The sequence below is a fragment of the Danio rerio genome, chromosome 1, assembly GCF_049306965.1.
Source record: "Danio rerio strain Tuebingen ecotype United States chromosome 1, GRCz12tu, whole genome shotgun sequence".
Taxonomy (NCBI): Eukaryota; Metazoa; Chordata; class Actinopteri; order Cypriniformes; family Danionidae; genus Danio; species Danio rerio.
Window position 1 is genome coordinate 15,871,830 of NC_133176.1, and position 17,704 is coordinate 15,889,533.

At 34.2% G+C, this 17,704-nt stretch overlaps 1 protein-coding gene and 1 long non-coding RNA gene across 2 annotated transcripts; one reads left to right on the forward strand and one right to left on the reverse strand.

Annotated features, from left to right (window-relative positions):
* The first annotated feature begins 1,709 nt into the window (after positions 1–1,709).
* Positions 1,710–6,560, forward strand: LOC101882365 (uncharacterized). The gene is made up of 5 exons (XM_021471138.3): positions 1,710–1,819; positions 1,918–2,280; positions 4,439–4,594; positions 4,820–4,857; positions 4,974–6,560. The coding sequence occupies exons 1-5, from the start codon at positions 1,783–1,785 to the stop codon at positions 5,085–5,087; spliced, it is 708 nt and encodes a 235-aa protein (XP_021326813.2). The 5' UTR covers positions 1,710–1,782; the 3' UTR covers positions 5,088–6,560.
* Positions 3,354–9,507, reverse strand: LOC141385272 (uncharacterized). The gene is made up of 4 exons (XR_012405558.1): positions 9,450–9,507; positions 9,165–9,293; positions 8,879–9,033; positions 3,354–4,574 (listed from the first exon to the last, which is right to left on the reverse strand). It is a non-coding gene; the product is annotated as an uncharacterized lncRNA (long non-coding RNA).
* Between the last annotated feature and the right edge of the window lie 8,197 nt (positions 9,508–17,704).

The following is a 17,704-nucleotide window of genomic DNA, read 5'->3' on the forward strand; positions in this document are numbered from 1 at the left end:
AGAGAGAAGAAATGCCCAGATGTGTTTAGCGTTTTTCCCTTATCGCACACACAACAGCAGTCTAGTAATTGCATTGCTTTTTTGGGGGGTTAATTATTGTGATTTCCTGATTGCAACTGAGAAAAAGTGTAGACTGTAATACAGTGATCTCTGTAGACTGATGGCATTTCATGCCATTCAGCCTTACAATCTTAAAATGTCAGCAAAATCACTTGTTTTGTCATCATTTTAGACATTACACTATGGAATCATTCAAACTCTCACTCTAAAGTGATATTGGTGAATTAGTAACGGTTTCTGCTGTTCTGACGTCAGCTCCAGATATGAATGAATGGTGGAAGAAAGTAGTTCCTAATACAACAGGGGTTTTACACTCTCCATGTTTGATTTTCTTTTTTATATACACGATTTTGCTGTTGAACTGTTGTAAAAACGCAATCTTACACGAGTAGTAGTGCGATGTGGCTGTATATCGTCACTGGTGGGACACTAAGGCAGAGGTCAAACTCCTCCCACCAGTGCTGATATACAGTCACATCGCACTGCTACTCAAGTGAGATTGCTCATTAATCAAACTATTATCGTCGTGTAGGATTTTCACCGCATTTTGCGACCGGATAGTCTATACACACACGGCTGTTTGACACTATTCTTCGCACCTACCAAGTCATTGAAGGACCACATGCATCGCGAAATGCGGACATTTTTTCCATTCGGCTTGCGCCATAAAATTCCATTAAAAATACACTTATTCAGTGGTTCATACTCGCATCCAATATCTCGTTTGTCACAGGGGGGCATGGATGAAATATTCCTGAATGAAAGTGAAAGTGCCAAACTGAAGTTAAAGTCGACAAATTAAAAATGATACACTTGAAATTACATAAAACTCCGGACGAAATGTGGATAGCGTGGAGACACAATGACGTTAATCTAATTATGTGCTATAACATGTAAAATAGGATCATGAAAAGAACATTGAAAAAGCAACTCATGTAAACACCTTAATCAAATAATTCAATTACTGATGTCCATGTAAACGTAGTCAGCGTTTATATGTGTACAGACTTAATATTTAAGACGATTAATATTATAAGAAGAGAGACAGCAAACATTAGGATATACAATCAGACCTTTAACTTGCTGAGAAAAGGGAAGCGAATCAAATTTAATCATGCGGAAACAGGAAAACCACAATCTTTATATGATGTAAATGCCCCATTGTATATTTAGCTGACAAACCTAAATGGAAAACTGTGTGGTGCGAGGCTGTTTATCGAAACCAAAAAAAAGTCCCACTATGAGAGAAGCTTTTGTGTTCTTTTTTTAAGAGAGGCTTTAAACATGGCTGGTGAGACAGGATATAACAGTATTGGCTTCCTGTTATGGTCAGATCAAATGTTTTGCTTCTAAAATTCCTCTATTGGTTTTTAGTCAAATCGTTTAAAATCATGTTGTCACCAACATATCAATTCAGCAGTTCATCTGCAGTTTGACTGAACTCTGAGCCCTGAATGATCTTCTGTGATGTGCTGACTGTAATAAAAACAACTATACTTTTTATCAGAATGAAACCCTACATCATTAAGGTTTGCAAGGTTTTGTGAGTCGCAAGAAATGATCAACCATGCTAATTCAAATCAGAATTTATAAACACCCTCAGTCTAAGCAAGAGGAAACAAACAAACCCAACTTACAAGTATGTGAAAGTCCTTTAGCAGAAATCCCTCCCACCAGAGACAACTAGACCACACGCAGACTGAAGACCCTTGTCAGTCTGAGATGGAGAGAGCAATGATTTCTGCCATTACACTTCTCTGTAAGTCCAGGTTTAAATCAAATCTTTCATGCTGTGACGTGGTATTGATTGGACTGACCGTCTTGTTTCACATATTTGAACTTACATTTGTTCTTTAGGTGTTTTGTTGTGTGAAGAGCAGAAAGTGTTCGGGACAGAAGTGAACATGAGAGTTAACCCAGGAGAAAGCGTCACTCTCTACTCTGACTGCGCTGTACTGTTTGGATCTCACATTGTTTGGATAAGAAACTGCTCGCATGAGAATCAGCCATCTCTAGTGATAGATCCCTCAAATATGTTTTTAGAGACACTTCCTCGTTTCAGTTTAGTGGTCAACAGCTCCAGTAACTCTTATGATCTACATATAAAGAATGTCAGTGTCTCTGATGAAGGATTGTATTATTGTGCCATTAATGAAAGAAACGTAAAGACAAATTCTGAGTACCAGAATGGAAACATGACAACGCGTCTATCTGTCTTCGGTAAGAAAGCATTTCTACTTTTGCTGATTTTGCCAATTTAGGTAAACAGAAGAAACTGTAGGTCATATTTAGGGCAGGACAGAATCTGCAGACATTTTTGGCTATTTATGCGTAGAATTTTGTAAAATGAAGAATTATTTTGGGAGTATCTTAACTAAAACTTAATATATGAAATAAATAAAAAATTACTTTTGAACTTTAAATGTTTACAATGCAAATCTTATTAGATTGACTTATTTGGTAAACAAAGCATGTCTTCCATATAATAGAAAAATATTACTTTACAAACTGTATTGTACATAAACATTTTCATTTTAGTCGATAATATTACTGAAATTAATAAATAAATATATTTAGCTCCCCTGAATTATTAGTATTGTTTATTTTCCCCCCAAATTCTGTTTAACAGAGGGAAGATTTTTTTCAACACATTTCTAAACATAATAGTTTTAGTAACTCATTTCTAATAACTGATTTATTTTATCTTTGCCATGATGACAGTTAATAATATTTGACTAGATATTTTTCAAGACACTTCTATACAGCTTAAAGTGACATTCAAATGCTTAACTAGGTTAATTAGGTTAACTAGGCAGGTTAGGGTAATTAGGCAAGTTATTGTATAATGATGGTTTGTTCTGTAGACTGTCGGAAAAATATATAGCTTAAGGGGGCTAATTATTTTACCTTAAATGTTTTTTCGTTTTATTATTTTTAAAAAATTGCTTTATTCTAGCTGAAATAAAACAAATAAGACTTTCTCTCGAAGAAAGACCAGATCAGACATACTGTGAAAATTTCTTTGCTCTGTTAAACATCATTTGGGAAATATTTAAAAAAGAAAAAAAATGCTAAGTGGGGCTTATAATTCTGACTTTAACCGTTTATAGTTTACATTTTCACTAGTAGTTTTTAAATTTGTACCCTCATATAAATGTGTATAATAGTATTAATATAAACTATAAATATTTAAATATAAATATTTTTATATTAATATTTAATAAAAAAGTGTAGTAACCATGTTTTTTCACATATTGATCACCATTTGTAAAAATACAAAATTAACGTTTTTTGACTTTGGACCCTCATGAAAATTGATGATGGTTTTATAATAGTATTAATATAAAATAAGAAACAGAAATCTTTAATATAAAAGTGTAGAAACCATGTTTTTTTGTTGCGTATTGATTACTATATGTAAAACTATAAAATAAAAAGGATTTGTATTCACCAGTGGGTCGTTTTATATTATTGTTAATATAAAGTTGTAGTAACCATGCATTTTTGTTGTAAAAATGAATGATGGTTTTATAATAGTATTCATACAAAATATTAAACAAATATTTAATATTCATATTTAATACAGAACTGTAGTAACCAGGTTTTGTTGCATATTGATTACCACAGCTTTACTACAAATACCATCGTAAAAATGTTTGCATAACAAAACAACGGTTGATTTTCAGTTACCATGGTTTAACTATAAAATATAGTTAAACCATGTAAACCATATATAGTGTTTTAAATTTAAATCGTGGTTAGATTTTATACATGCATGTACGGTAGCATTAAACCAAAATTAGGAAAAAATTAAAAATAAATAACACACACAATACAGTACACACACAAATTATTTTTTAAATCTCCATGTAAATGTTGGTAAACAAAACATTCACAATATGACACGTGTGTGTGTGTGTGTGTGTGTGTGTTTTACATGTTCATGTCCATAAATAACTGTTTTCTAAGTTTATATATTTTTAAATATATTTTAGAATTTTCAATATCATTACTCTAGAAAATGTCACCCGATTCTTCAAAAATCATTTTAAAATAATGTTTAGCTTTTGTGGTATGATCAATTACTATGACAATTTATAGATTATTAAAGCTGTATAAGTATAATTAATAAGTGTTAAGTGTTTTAGTCATCATTTACATATTTAAATAGTAAAAAACTACATTTTAATAATAAATTTAATAGCTAAAAATGATGCCCAAGACCAATGCAGTGACAATATCCTTAAAATGTCATAATAATAATAATAATAATAACAACAACAACAACAACAACAACAACAAAAACAGGAACTAAGCATATATTTTTAAAAAGATGTAGATGATATTTTTGACATTTACCTTTGCTTGTTTGATTCAGAGTCAGTGACTTCACACACAGATAACATCAACATCACCTCCAGATTTCCTGCATCAGACTGTGGGCTCTGCTTTATTCTGCTGTTCAGTGTGTGTTCGGTGTGTGTTCTCCTCTTCTCCGTCTGTCTCTACTGCCTCTGTCACAAGAAAACTACAGGTAAACACTTACTCCTCAACTCGGTTCATCCACCAGATCTATCAGGTTCCATACAGCAGCTATGAATACTCTGATGGCACAAACAGAATAAAATCTCATGCAATCTAAAACAAAAAATATATATATATATAAAATGAATATTTGAATGAACTTCAGCAAAAATGTCACTGCTATATTTCAGAAAGTGATTTTAAATGAATGAATTTCTGATGATTTTATTTGTAGTTTCTGCATCAACACAGACTGAGAATGGATATTATGAGGTACTGCATACAAATATACATCCCAGTGTGTCCTAATTATTACATATCTGATACAAATTTAATAGATTATGGCATTTAGATCAATAAGAAAACATGTATGACTTGATTTCCCACAGAGTGAAGCAAAAGTGTGTTACGCCTCCCTGAACACACCTTCAATGCTGAAGAAAAAGGATGTGCAGCGATCAGACTTCAGTATTTACACAGAGGTCCAAACCAACAGAAAATAGTCAAAGCTAGTTCTGCTGCAATCTTTGAAGACACAGTGCTTCATATGCTGATATTTATAATCTTTTGTTTTCTGTTATAAAAATAATATGGTAAGATACCTTAATCATCAAGTTCACTTGAAAAGGATAGGCTTTTACAGCATGTAAAAATCAAAAAATGTTTTGACCTTTTTTTATCAGGTACCATCATATTATTTGAACAGTCACTTTGTTTAAATAATCAAGACTGAGAGCGTTTTATTGGTAATGTGTCAGCTTTTCTATTGACAAATTGTGAAGTTTTTTTATTTACAAATACTTCTAACAAAGCAACAACAGATTTTTGTACTGGACGAGTTAGACCATTCATATTATTACAAAACGAAAAGATTACTGAAGCAAAAACCACTAGTCTATAAAACTCAGAGAGTATTACATGCATTAAACAGCTATAAGGTCAAATAATCTAAAGAAACCACTTACACGATTAAAGCAAACAGTGCTATATTCCTTTTATTTTGTTATATTTCACTCAAAAATTAAATTTGTCATCAGCAACTTACACTTGAGCTTATACCAAACCTGAATTTCCTTCTTCTGTTGAAAAAAAAGATGATATTTTGATGATTTAAAGTAGCATTACAATGTATGGTAGCCACTGAATTCCATAGTATTTTGCCCTCTATAGAAGGCAATGGCAACTGTCTGACAACCAACATTATTCAAAAAATTATCATCTTTTGTTGTTAAACATTAGAACAATTTAAAGTGTTAGTAATTGATGACACTATTTAAATTTTTGAGTGAACTGTCCTTTTAAGTGTAAGTATAAATGTAGCGATTGTCAATCTTTATTTATTAGCAATGTAGCTCTATGTAATTTATCTTCAGAAAGAGTATAATGTTGAGAATATAGCCTACTTCTGATTTTGTACATGAAATATGTTATCATTATTATTTTAATAAAGATATTTATATAGATGGAAAGTCTTTTTTGGAACACTTCTTCATTTTTACAATGGACAAAAGCACTATTCAGCATCTTTTTGGGGGTGGGGAGAGGGGTTGGAGAGAAACTGCACAGAAGGACTTCAAATATTGACAATAATAACAAAAATAAAGTAACAAGAGCTTAAAGTGTTTAAAAATCTGGTAAACTGAGACTGAGATAGACTCTCTTCAACAATTATGCTTTGCACCATTTATTTAAAAGTTCCATTTCAAATAAAGTGTTTTCTTCTAAACAGTAACAAGTGCTTAAATAACAAGTGCTATAAAATGCTGAAGAACTGAATGGCTAAACTGAAGATTAGAAGTGAAATTAAGGCCATTACCACTTCTTTTTTCTGGGTTATAAGGAAAGTCCTGCAAACTCTTTATTTTAAAGACATTTGGATCAGAAGATGGAGCTGGTCCAGTGGAGGAGGCTGGTGGTCTGCTGTTTGTCCAATCATGTTTTTTTTCTTTGATCAAATAAAAATATCAGGCTACCTCAAATCAATCGCTCCACAGGAAATATGCATTTAATTAATGCTCCGCTGTTATTATAGTTACACAAAATCTCTGTCAACATTTTTCATGATTATGTCTTATGATTCTGACTTATTTCCTCCGTTTAACTCGCGGTTCATGTGTGTGTGTGTGTGCGCTGCGTGTGAAGAAAATGACAATGAACCTCAGGGGCACTATTTTGACAATCCAGGCCTAAAGCGCAGGGCGCAAAAGCATTAAGGGCATGTCAGAATCCACTTTTGCTATTTTAAGGATGGAAAAATCTGCTTTGTGCCGTGGCTCATGGTCTTACAGGGTTGAGCTTATTCTCTTAATGAGTTATAGGTGTGTTTTGAGAATAAACCAATCAGAGTCTCATCTCCCATTCCCTTTAAGAGCCAGTTGTGTTGCGCATTTGCTATTTACATGACGGACTTTGTAAGTGGAAAAACTGAATGCTTCACTAGAGAGTAAAGAGTTAAACAGAGCATCTACAGGTGAGAATGAGCCTCCTCATTCTTTACTTTCACTTTTGCTCTCGTGGATAAGGAAGCGTGTTGTAGGCACAGACATCCATTAGCCTATACATAATTCATTTTGTTTGTTAAGCGTAAATATTTGTTTCAAAACTATTTCTAAATTCAGTTCTAATTTCCAGCAAACGAATAAATAAACAATAATAAGGAAGTGTGGAGGTATATCCTAATACACATGCTTTGCCCCATATGGTCTAAAACCTGACAGGTGGACAAATCTAAGCTTGTTTTTAATAAAACAAATATAAATAATCATATATTAAATAATGTGATTAATGTGATTAATTGTTCTGGTCTATAGAACAGTCTATTATAGTTTCTCAAAATAGCAACACGCCTCATTTTTTAGGCCAGAACACCTACGGGTGCACATAAGAGCGCAAAATGACTCTTGCACCAAGCTGAATCTAGCAAACAACAATTGCGTCGCACCTTGCGCCAGGTGTATGATAGGGCCCTTGGTGTTCAAACTAGTCAATAAAAGTCATGATGTGGTGAGTGTAAACTTCATATCAGATACACAGATTTTGTTGGGTCACCCAAAAATGAAAACAGTCTCCATTTACTCAAGTCTTATTCGATTGGATCTCACAAGACTTTAGTTCATCTTCTGAACATCAATAATGATTTTATTAATTAAATCTGAAAGATTTCTACCCTTCCTCTTAAATGGACAGTTTAGCCAAAACTGACAGTTTTGTAATCATTTACTCATCTTGAATTTGACACAAAGCTGTTTAAGTTTCCTCCTCCTGTTTAAAACAATAGAGCTTTTCCAAATGGAAGTCAAATGTTTCTAACATTTGTCAAAAGATCTTTTGTGTTTAACTGAAAAAAGAAACTCAAAGGTTTGAAACCACATGAGGGTTAGTACATAGTGAGTAAATATTCATTTTTGGGTGAACTATCAGTTTAAGGTCTGTCCACACAGTGAGACTGTTCATCAAACGTTTATAAATTTTCCTATGGGGGTCTTTATTTTTAGACCCCGGATGTACACATTCTCAGTTTCGATGACAATGATTTCATCAAACGAGTTGTCATTCTCAGTCAATAAGAAAACCACATGTTTCCACTGGAGCATGAAAATGTCATGACATATCAAATAAAGTGTTTGTTCTTGTTTCCATGGATAGATTGTTCTCTGTGTGTTTTTGATGATGCTGAATCATAAACATGGAGAAAAGCCCATACTAACTATCTGTTTTGACACTGTCCTAAATGTTTTTTTTATTAATTTGCCTTTGTAATGTCAAAACAATTCTCACAGTCCTCCTCTTGTGTGTAAATTTCAAGTGAAGGCCTATTGCAAGGCACAACAAAGAAACAAAACAAAATTAGCACTGAATTTCACACCTACTTTGCAAATGAGTCAGTGCATGAAAGTACAAGCAAATGTAAGGATAGTGAGTAAAGTATTTTAAGGACCAAAGATTGCTATAAAATATTTATATGATGTGGGTTTTCTGGAATAAAGTGATGAACATAATATTCAATATTATAAGCACCATAAGCCATTTAATTAATTTATTTGAATTGAATATGAACTACTGATAACTAACAAAAATGTTGACATGGATATTATATATATATATATATATATATATATATATATATATATATATATATATATATATATATATATATATATTTTATTATTATTATTTTTTTAAATTAACTAGACCTTGAAACATTTTTGAATAACCTTGAAGTACATCAAACACATTATTCAGCATCATAAATAAAAGGTTGATATCCTTCACGGAATTGTGCAAAAAGACTTACAGATCTAGAATAAAGTCAAGGCCATCCATAAACATTTCCTCTGCTGTGATGTCCACACTGTCTTGGTCACAGATATCTTCTTCGCTTGTGCAGAGGTTGCGTCTTTTCAGAATTTTTCTTTGGATCTATCGTGTGATGAATATAAAGTGTCTCCACTGTTTGAAAATTAGACAAGCAGTTGAATTAGTGGCCATTGCATGTTTTAGGTAATTTAAACACTACCATCTTTTGTTTTGTTTATATATTACACAATTTTTGAGTAAAATAGTTTACCGTCTCACTCAACTCAAATCATATCGTCAATATCACAGACTTCACAGTAGTGGGTTGTTGACTAACGTCCCTTAAAGGCGAGTCATTTCACCCGGCGGCCATCTTTGAAATACCTCTCGGGCTGTATTCTCGGGCATTCTATCTGAATGGGAAAACATCAAATTCTCCAAAACTGCTTGCCAAGCTAACGATTGAAATTCATATTAGGGAACAACAATAAAACTATACAACAACTGTGTCTTTGGTTTCATTTTTTAACATTCAAAATAATCACACAAAAGTGTCTACAGAAACTCACGTCTGGTCCGCTCCCCCGGAGGAACGTCAGTCTATAGCAATCAATGATTGGCTCCTGTGCTAGAAGGCGGGAGTTATTCGCCATATAGCGATCAATGATTGGCTCCTGTACTATTAGGCGGGGCTTTATTCACCATATTGACCATTACACTTTTCCCCATTCAATAAGATATGAGCATTGCCAGACGGAATCTGTGGACATTTTTTTGCTATTTCTGCAGAGAATTTTGGTAAAAATCTGCAGATTTCTGCGGAATTATTTTGGGAGTATCCAGCGGAGTATCATAACTAAAACCTTAATATATTAAATAAAAAGTAATAAATTACTGAATAAATTCATATTTACACATTTACTTAAGTAAATAAATAGAATTAATAATGGGCTAAAAATCTCCAGAAATCTGTGGAATTCTGCGGAAAATCTGCGGAATTCTGCGCGCGCAGATACCGTGTGGGCCTAGATATGAGTGACATGTCTTGTGTATTTGCATGTCTTTGTTAACGTAACTGTTTTTTAACTCACGTTTCAGTCAGTGCCTTCAAACCAATTAGACACGCTTACAGTAAAATAAACTTGATCTTAAAGTCTACTATCTAAACTGACAGCACCACAAATAGGATAATATGCAGATTCAAAGACTAGACTCAAAACTCCAAGTTTAAAAACTCAAGACAAAATCAAGCGTTTGCTCTTGAAGCCAGAGTTAACGTAATCACGTTAGTGTGGTCAGGGGGCCAAGTCACTCATACTTTTTACAGAGCTTTATAGAATGCAGATCATGTCAATGCTGCCTTACATGGATAAACAGGAAAAAGGATCAACATTTTAATTTGAAGGACATTTTCAGCATATCAGGATATATTCGTAATAAACCTTTTCACAATTTTCAGGCTGCCATACTATGAAAGTGACTAGCGCGGTTTTGTTCTAAAGGGACATTTCACACAAAAAAAATTCATTTGTTTTCTCTTCCTCCAGTTGTTCCAAACCAGTTTGACTTTCTTTTGTCAAACACAAAAGATGTTTTTGTTTGCAGGTTTTTTTTTCTGTAGTGTGTCATAAACAACAGTTTAGACTTCCTAACATTATTTGTGCAATTAGTAAAAAGATATTTGTTTGCACAAGATGCAGCAAATGCTCACCATCACCATGAAGAAACAGAACTGAGACTAAATCCGGATCTTCAAGAGGCTTCTAGATCTAGAAACCTACATGCAAAGCTACCTAAAAAAATCTTGAGCAGGTGTAAGACAAAAGCTGCTTAAAAAACAAAGGCTAGCCACACCAAATGTTGATTCAACCTTAATTAAAAATAAAATAATTTACCAGCTTTATTTTTTAAAAGCATTCTCTCTTTACAGCACTTTAACTTAAGGTCATAAAAGTACACAATAATTTTGCGGGAAGATTTCTTGTAGGTGTTCTTCTGTTCTTATATAGGCATTTTCACCTCAGCTTCAATCAGCGAATGCACATAAACCCAATGTAATAAACACTACATATGAACCAGTGTACTGTATCATATTTTTATTAATTGGCCTCAACTGGCATACTGTATGATTTTTACGAGACTATTTAAAATTTTCAAATTGTGGAAAAAAATGTAGTTTTAGTCACCAATCTTTATTTAATGTGTAAGCAAAAGTGGCAAAATTTCGTTCTTAAAAAAATCTAACTTAAATATGGGCTAACTTGCATAAAATTAAAACAAAATGCAATTTATTTTGCTGAAAATGTGTGCACACTGAAATTTAATTGTATTCATTATAAGATCAACTGTTACAACTTTTACAAAGTAAAGTTCTGAACACATTTTCATAATATTTATATCAGTGCAGGCAGAATAAATCATTTGAGTGATGTGGTGAAGATTGACACTTTCCTCTTGTGATAAAACACCCTTTCAGGCCTGTATAACCACAATATAAAAAGAATGTTTTCATTGTCATTTGTAGTAGATTTCTGTATAAATGTTCTTGCAGTGTGGCAGAATTGCATAGTTTAAGGACAATCTTTTATTACTTTTGCTAGGATTAAAAATGTCTGTTGAAGAATAAAATAATAGTCAACATCCTGAACCAGTGTTAGATCAAAATCACCTCCTGACCAAAAAAAAAAAAAGAGGCCACAACGAGGCCACAGAAACTTTTTTTAAGCCGTCATTAGAATGGTGCATCTCAGGCTGAAAGAACATCCTCATATCATGTTACACATGACTGGAGGTAACACTTTCTCCCAGCAGCGCTGTCAGCATGACCTGTGGAATGTAGCTGAGGATTATCCTGATGAAGAGAGAGTCAAGGGACCTGCTGCAGAATCCAGACTATCTATATCTGTAAGCTCTAAAATGAGGGCTTGCAAGAACGCTTTTCGTGTTAAAGGCTTCTTGCCGTTTCCCTTGGTCACTAGTTCCTGCATGATGAAGGCATTCTCTACAGCGATGTCCAGAAAGTGATAAAACATGCATTGATACCACTTTTTGGGTTTATGTATGGCTCTGAAATGTTCAGTGACGCAATCAGATGAATCCACTGCTTCCATGTTCCTGCATGAAGACAAAACAAAAGCAGATGTCAAAATCTAAAACATCTGTCTGATCAACAATAAGACAATAAGGAAGATCTGTGTAAAAGGCCTGCCACCACAGCTGGAAAAAATCCTAGAGGAAACACTGATATTACTTACTTGCTGTAGTCCAGCACCACAGCTGGAACGGGGATCTCCTCAAGGGTTCGATGTCCATCCCGCCTCACCTTCCTCTGCACAGTATCACCTTCATAGGCTTTATGGAATGAAGAGCACATCTGCACCTCCTTGGAGTCTTTCCACTCAACAAACAGCAGCTTGTCTTGTCTAATCCAACGCATGGTGCCACGTGGAGCATTCGATAACAGCTTGTTCTTAGCTGATTTTGGGTAACCGGTCCTGTTTGGCCAAACAGGGCCACAAGCCAAGACCTTTTTGTCCAGAAGGTCTGTAAAGAGTGTGGGGCTGGTGTAAAACTTGTCTACAAACAATTTGTACCCAGAACCCAACATATTCTCATCCACTAACGCCATCACAGACTCATAGCTCAATCCCTCGCTCCGTGACGCACACGACTTCCCCTCGTGAATAAAGAAGTCCCACGTATAGCCGCAGGTGCAGTCTGTCAGTGCAAAGAGTTTGAACCCCATATTTGGAGATCTGCTTTTCAGGCTTTGTTTGAGTCCAGTTCCAGCCTGTGGTTTGACCATTCGTTCAACAATGGTGATGTTCTGAAAGGGATGAAAGTATGATTTGCAGGACTCCCTAATGACTTGGTACAGAGGCTGGATTTTACCCAGACGTTCACAACCTGCTGTTCCCTTCTTTAAGATGTTCTTCTCGTCCTCTCTGCTTTCGCTCAGATGAAGAACTTTGGAGATGGACAGAAATTTCCTGTAAGACATGATTTTTGCAGGAAAGGACAGACTGAAGTGCTGGGACTCACTCCAATAGTCTGATAGTGAAGAGCATCTGAACATGTCCATGTAAATTACCAGCGCTACGTACGACTTCATGTCACTTTGACTAATGAAGTTCCACAACTTGCCCTTTCTCTCTTCGTACTTGGCTGCATAGCTGTTTGTGTAGCCTGCAATGGTCTGAAACATTGACTTTGGGAAAAGGAGCTGAAAAAACTGCAGAGCGCTGGAGCACCTGTTTGGTAGAATCTGAGGGCCAGGATTTTGGTTGGGTGTGAAGACCAGCAGAGGTGGCTCAACGTCTGCTTCATCTGAGCTTTGCCACTTTTCTGTTTCAGTCCAATAGAAACCATTTTCACTTTTCCTGTCGCCTCCTTCAGCAGAAGACAGGCAAAGTCTCTTTCTGTGTTGTGGAGCGTCTTTTGAATCGTAGTCCTCTTCTGGCAGGTAAAGGTCTGATGAAGGCCTACTGCATGGCACAAGAAGAAATCATCAGATAATTTGTTAAATACTTCACAACTAATATGAACTGGTAACCAAAGTCAGGTTAGGCCATAAATTATTATTTTTTGTTTACTTTAAATAATCTTCACAGCATGCCTTCAGGCTTTTTGTATTACTAAATCATACAAATACAATAATAAAACATTTAAAGGTAAAAACCCACCGGTCTAGAATAGGATCTATATCATCAATAAACATGTCTTCTGCTGAGCTGTCCACACTGAATGCCACACTGTCCTGGTCACAGAAATCAAGTTCTTCATCGCTGCTAACTAAATTGCAATCCACATTATTTGTAGCGTTCTTCTTAGGAACCAAAGCAGAAGTGAGAAAACCCTCCATTGCAACTGCTGGAACCACAGGAACTGCTGGAACCATGGTGACTGCTGGAACCACAGGAATTGCTGGAACCATGGTGACTGCTGGAACCACGTTAACTGCTGGAACCACAGTAACAGCTGGAACCATGGTGACTGCTGGAGAAACGGTGACGCCTGGAACCACGGTGATTGTTGGAGCCACTGAAACTGATTTTCGCTGTTGGCATTTAGAGGAGCAAAGAAAGAGTCATTGGAAATCAAAATAACCAACAGACTAGGGTTGTCACGAAACTGGAATTCGATATCAATCCGTACTGAAATTTTAAAAACATCCATTTCCTGCAAACAGTTAAGCGCTGTGGAGCACGTTCTTAAACATTGCTGATTTGCCTTTATGTTCACATGCTCAACAGAAATGACTGATTGGCCCTGAAAGTCATCAGTTTACCGAACTCAGCACCGTTTACTACGTGTAACCACAAAAACACTGGTTTAAAGCTTTGATTCAACAGCGGATCGACGTGACTTTGCAATGCTCCAGTGTTCCTGTATCTGCGGATACATTCAGTAAATTCTGTATCGCTGGGTTTGGTGAACTGATGACTTTCACGACCAATCACAGTCATTTCTGTTGAGCATGTGAACACAATGGCAAATCAGCGCTGTTTAAGAGCGTGCTCCACATAAATGTTTGCAGAAAATGGACATTTTTAAAACTTCAAGACCGATTGGTTTTGAATTCCAGTATCGTGACAACCCTACGAGGAAAAATGACGTTTGCATGTCCGTACCTTTGAATGCATATAAGTTGCTACAGTCTTCCTATTCCTCTTGCCCAAGCCACTGCTCTGTCGAGGAATTGGTCTCTGTAAACAAATATTGCACAATTAATAAAAACCTGCTTTGTAAACAATAAAAAAAATACTAGCATAGCAGGTTAAAGTGCCCCATTATAGTTTCTAAAGGTTGTTTTTTTGATTAGAGCAACTTCCACAATTGGTTTTCTTGCATCAAATTTCACACTTTTTTGTGCCCATCCACTTTTTCATTGACACGGGAAGCCTTTCTTCCATTCATTTTCCCAAGTGTTCATTTAGTGTCAAAAATTATGAATCAAACCAACAACCAAAACGTACCAAATTTGATTTAGAGCAAAAAATAAAAAAAAATATGGGAAAAAATGACTGATCTTTCATAGTGTATGTGAGTAATTACAATAACTAATGAACCGGTATTTTAAAGAGTTGTGTAATAGATTACAGTTGATCTGGGATTTGTTCAGATCACAACCCACGCTTCGAAACACACGGCCAACAGATTAATTCTTAAATTTGTGACCATCGCAGAGAGAGACTGCCGCTCACGTCACTAAAATAATATGTATGAAAGTTTTTTGGCTTTCCTGTTAAATATCATGATGATGGAAGAAGTTGTGGTAGATTTTTCGGGATGTGGTGGGTTTTTTAGGTCATTAAAGGTGTTTTTTTGTCACTACTTGTTTATACTGCATTAATGCATTCAGTATAAGCTGCATAATTAATAGGTAAAAGTTTGGGATCTCAACACCCACGCAACAAATTATAAACGATGGTGATTTGCATATGTTTATTAATCCTAAAAGATTGAGTCTTTAGTGTTTTGAGTTAGTTATGAAGTTACAGTCAAATAGCACAGAAGTACATTTAACACTTTATAGTTCAGATAAAACCACTGATGTTTATGGTAAAGATAATATATATATATATATATATATATATATATATATATATATATATATATATATATATATATATATATATATATATATATATATATATATATATATATATATATATCACTATAATGAGCATTTAACAATGCTCAAAAATTAAAGTTGTACACAGCAATTATATTATTTAACCAATAGGTGGCAGCCAAAAAAATATGCCACTGAATAATTCTTCAAAAATTACACATTTAGCAATGAAACAAAGTTTTATAAGTGAATAAATTAATTATTTATTAAAAATGAGACTAAATATATATTTAAATATACACTTTATAGATTTAGCGTTATCAGCGTTAACAGTAGTGGTAACAGTGAATTTGTCACAGTACTGAATAATTTAATATTTAATTTTATTTAGCTGACTATTTTTCATTTTATATTTAATAAAATTACAGGTTCTAAGTTATGTTTGTTAAAACTAAAAGTGTCTTGCAGTACTGTTTTTGTAATAAATATAAAGCAAATTACATTTGTCTCTGTCCCTTTTAGGCTGATCCGGAAAATGATTAAATTCGGGACTAAAAAACTATAATGTGATCCGAACCGTGAGATTTTTGATCCGTAACACCACTAGCTGTCAACATAATTTAAATGTAAAGACTTTGAAATAATAAAGACTTATAATGAAGACCTAGAACGTTTAGACTTATTTGAGCTAATCTGACCCACAGCCAGAGATGGCCAGTATTTATGATACAAGTATTTTAAATACGCATTTTAAAAACATAATGGCATTTTGTCATTTGTTTTTGATAATGTTTATAAAAATGGGTTAATATTTTATATTAAAATACTTTAGTGTCTTGTATTTTTAAAATACTGTAAAAAATTTGTAAGAAGTCTACACGATGGCTTGAGTCATAAATCATAAAAATGTGGCCTCAAATATTTACCTAGGCTTGAGATCAGAACAGAAAACTTATTAAAAAGATGTGTAATGCTTGGAGTATGGATGGAAGTTATGCACACAAAAAGAAAATAACAGACAAATGCCATGGGTAAATTTGAGAGCAGACAACAACCATTGAAAATCTCTACTCCATACTCCTCCTGTTACACGGCAGCAGCAGGATGTTTATGAAAAACTGATATCATGTATCAAGTTGAATCAATCGTTGAAGAGTACAAATGAAAAAACATGATTCATGGAAATGACTAAAACTGAAGGTTTTAGTAGTTTTCATAAGCCATGTTTTCACATTAAGTATTGAAGTATAAATTATGTGAACATAAAATTAAAATAACCTCTTTATATATCACCCTTAAGACTGTTAGGAGACTTATTTTCATTTTACATTTTACATATCAACAAGCAGTTGCTGACATAAGACATTTTTATCCTACTCGTAAACCAATATACAGATGGATCAAAAAAGGACAGTCATGTTTCTGCAGCAATAGTAATGGATCAATCACACGGTATTCGCATTACAGATCAAAGCTCAATTATTACAGCGGAAGTAAAGGCTCTCTTTTTAGCTTTAGAACACATTAAAATGCTGAAGGACACAATTTTAGTATTTTTTCTTACTCAAAATCTTGTCACAGACATTGAATTCTTTTAAACTGGAGCATCTCATTATTATCGACATTTGTATTGGAGTGGAAGAACTACAGAGAAAGTTTTATAATAAAGTCTTCAGCTGGATGCCAGGACATACCGAACTACCAGGGAATAAACAAGCCGACAATGTTGCCAAAACAGCCCTAGCAGGAAAGCTGAAGCAGTGTAAAATCCCCCCCTCGGATCCAAAGGCACTAATAAAAGGCTGTATTCTCAACAAATGGCAAACAGAATGGTATCTCTGCCCAGATAATAAACTTTTTGAAATATAACCAGAAATAGGAAGAAAATCTAATTTATTTTTTAAGTCAAGAGATGATGAGATTATGTTTATACAAGATGCCGCATTGGACACACGAGACTCACACATGAAGATTTACTCAAAGGAGATTAATCATCAAAATGTCAATACCAAAACAGAAACCAAACCTTTAAACATATTCTTGTGGAATGCCCCATTTTTAATGTTATCAGACGTTTTTATCTGGAGAGACTTTAAATGAAATATTTCTAAATGTGAATCTATCTAAAATTGTAAAATTTTTATCAAAAGGAAACCTTAAAAACTGTTTTAGATTTTTACTTTGTATATTATCATTATTATTTATGTATTTTACCTTGTATATTAGTTATTGCTGCAGTTGATGACTTTT

Bases quoted from the DNA above. Each gene is read 5' to 3' on its own strand.
- LOC101882365 (XM_021471138.3), top strand. From the start codon at position 1,783: ATGGAGAGAGCAATGATTTCTGCCATTACACTTCTCT. The intron at 1,820-1,917 runs GTAAGTCCAGGT...TTTGTTCTTTAG, and splicing joins TTCTGCCATTACACTTCTCT to GTGTTTTGTTGTGTGAAGAG. The intron at 4,858-4,973 runs GTACTGCATACA...GATTTCCCACAG, and splicing joins CTGAGAATGGATATTATGAG to AGTGAAGCAAAAGTGTGTTA.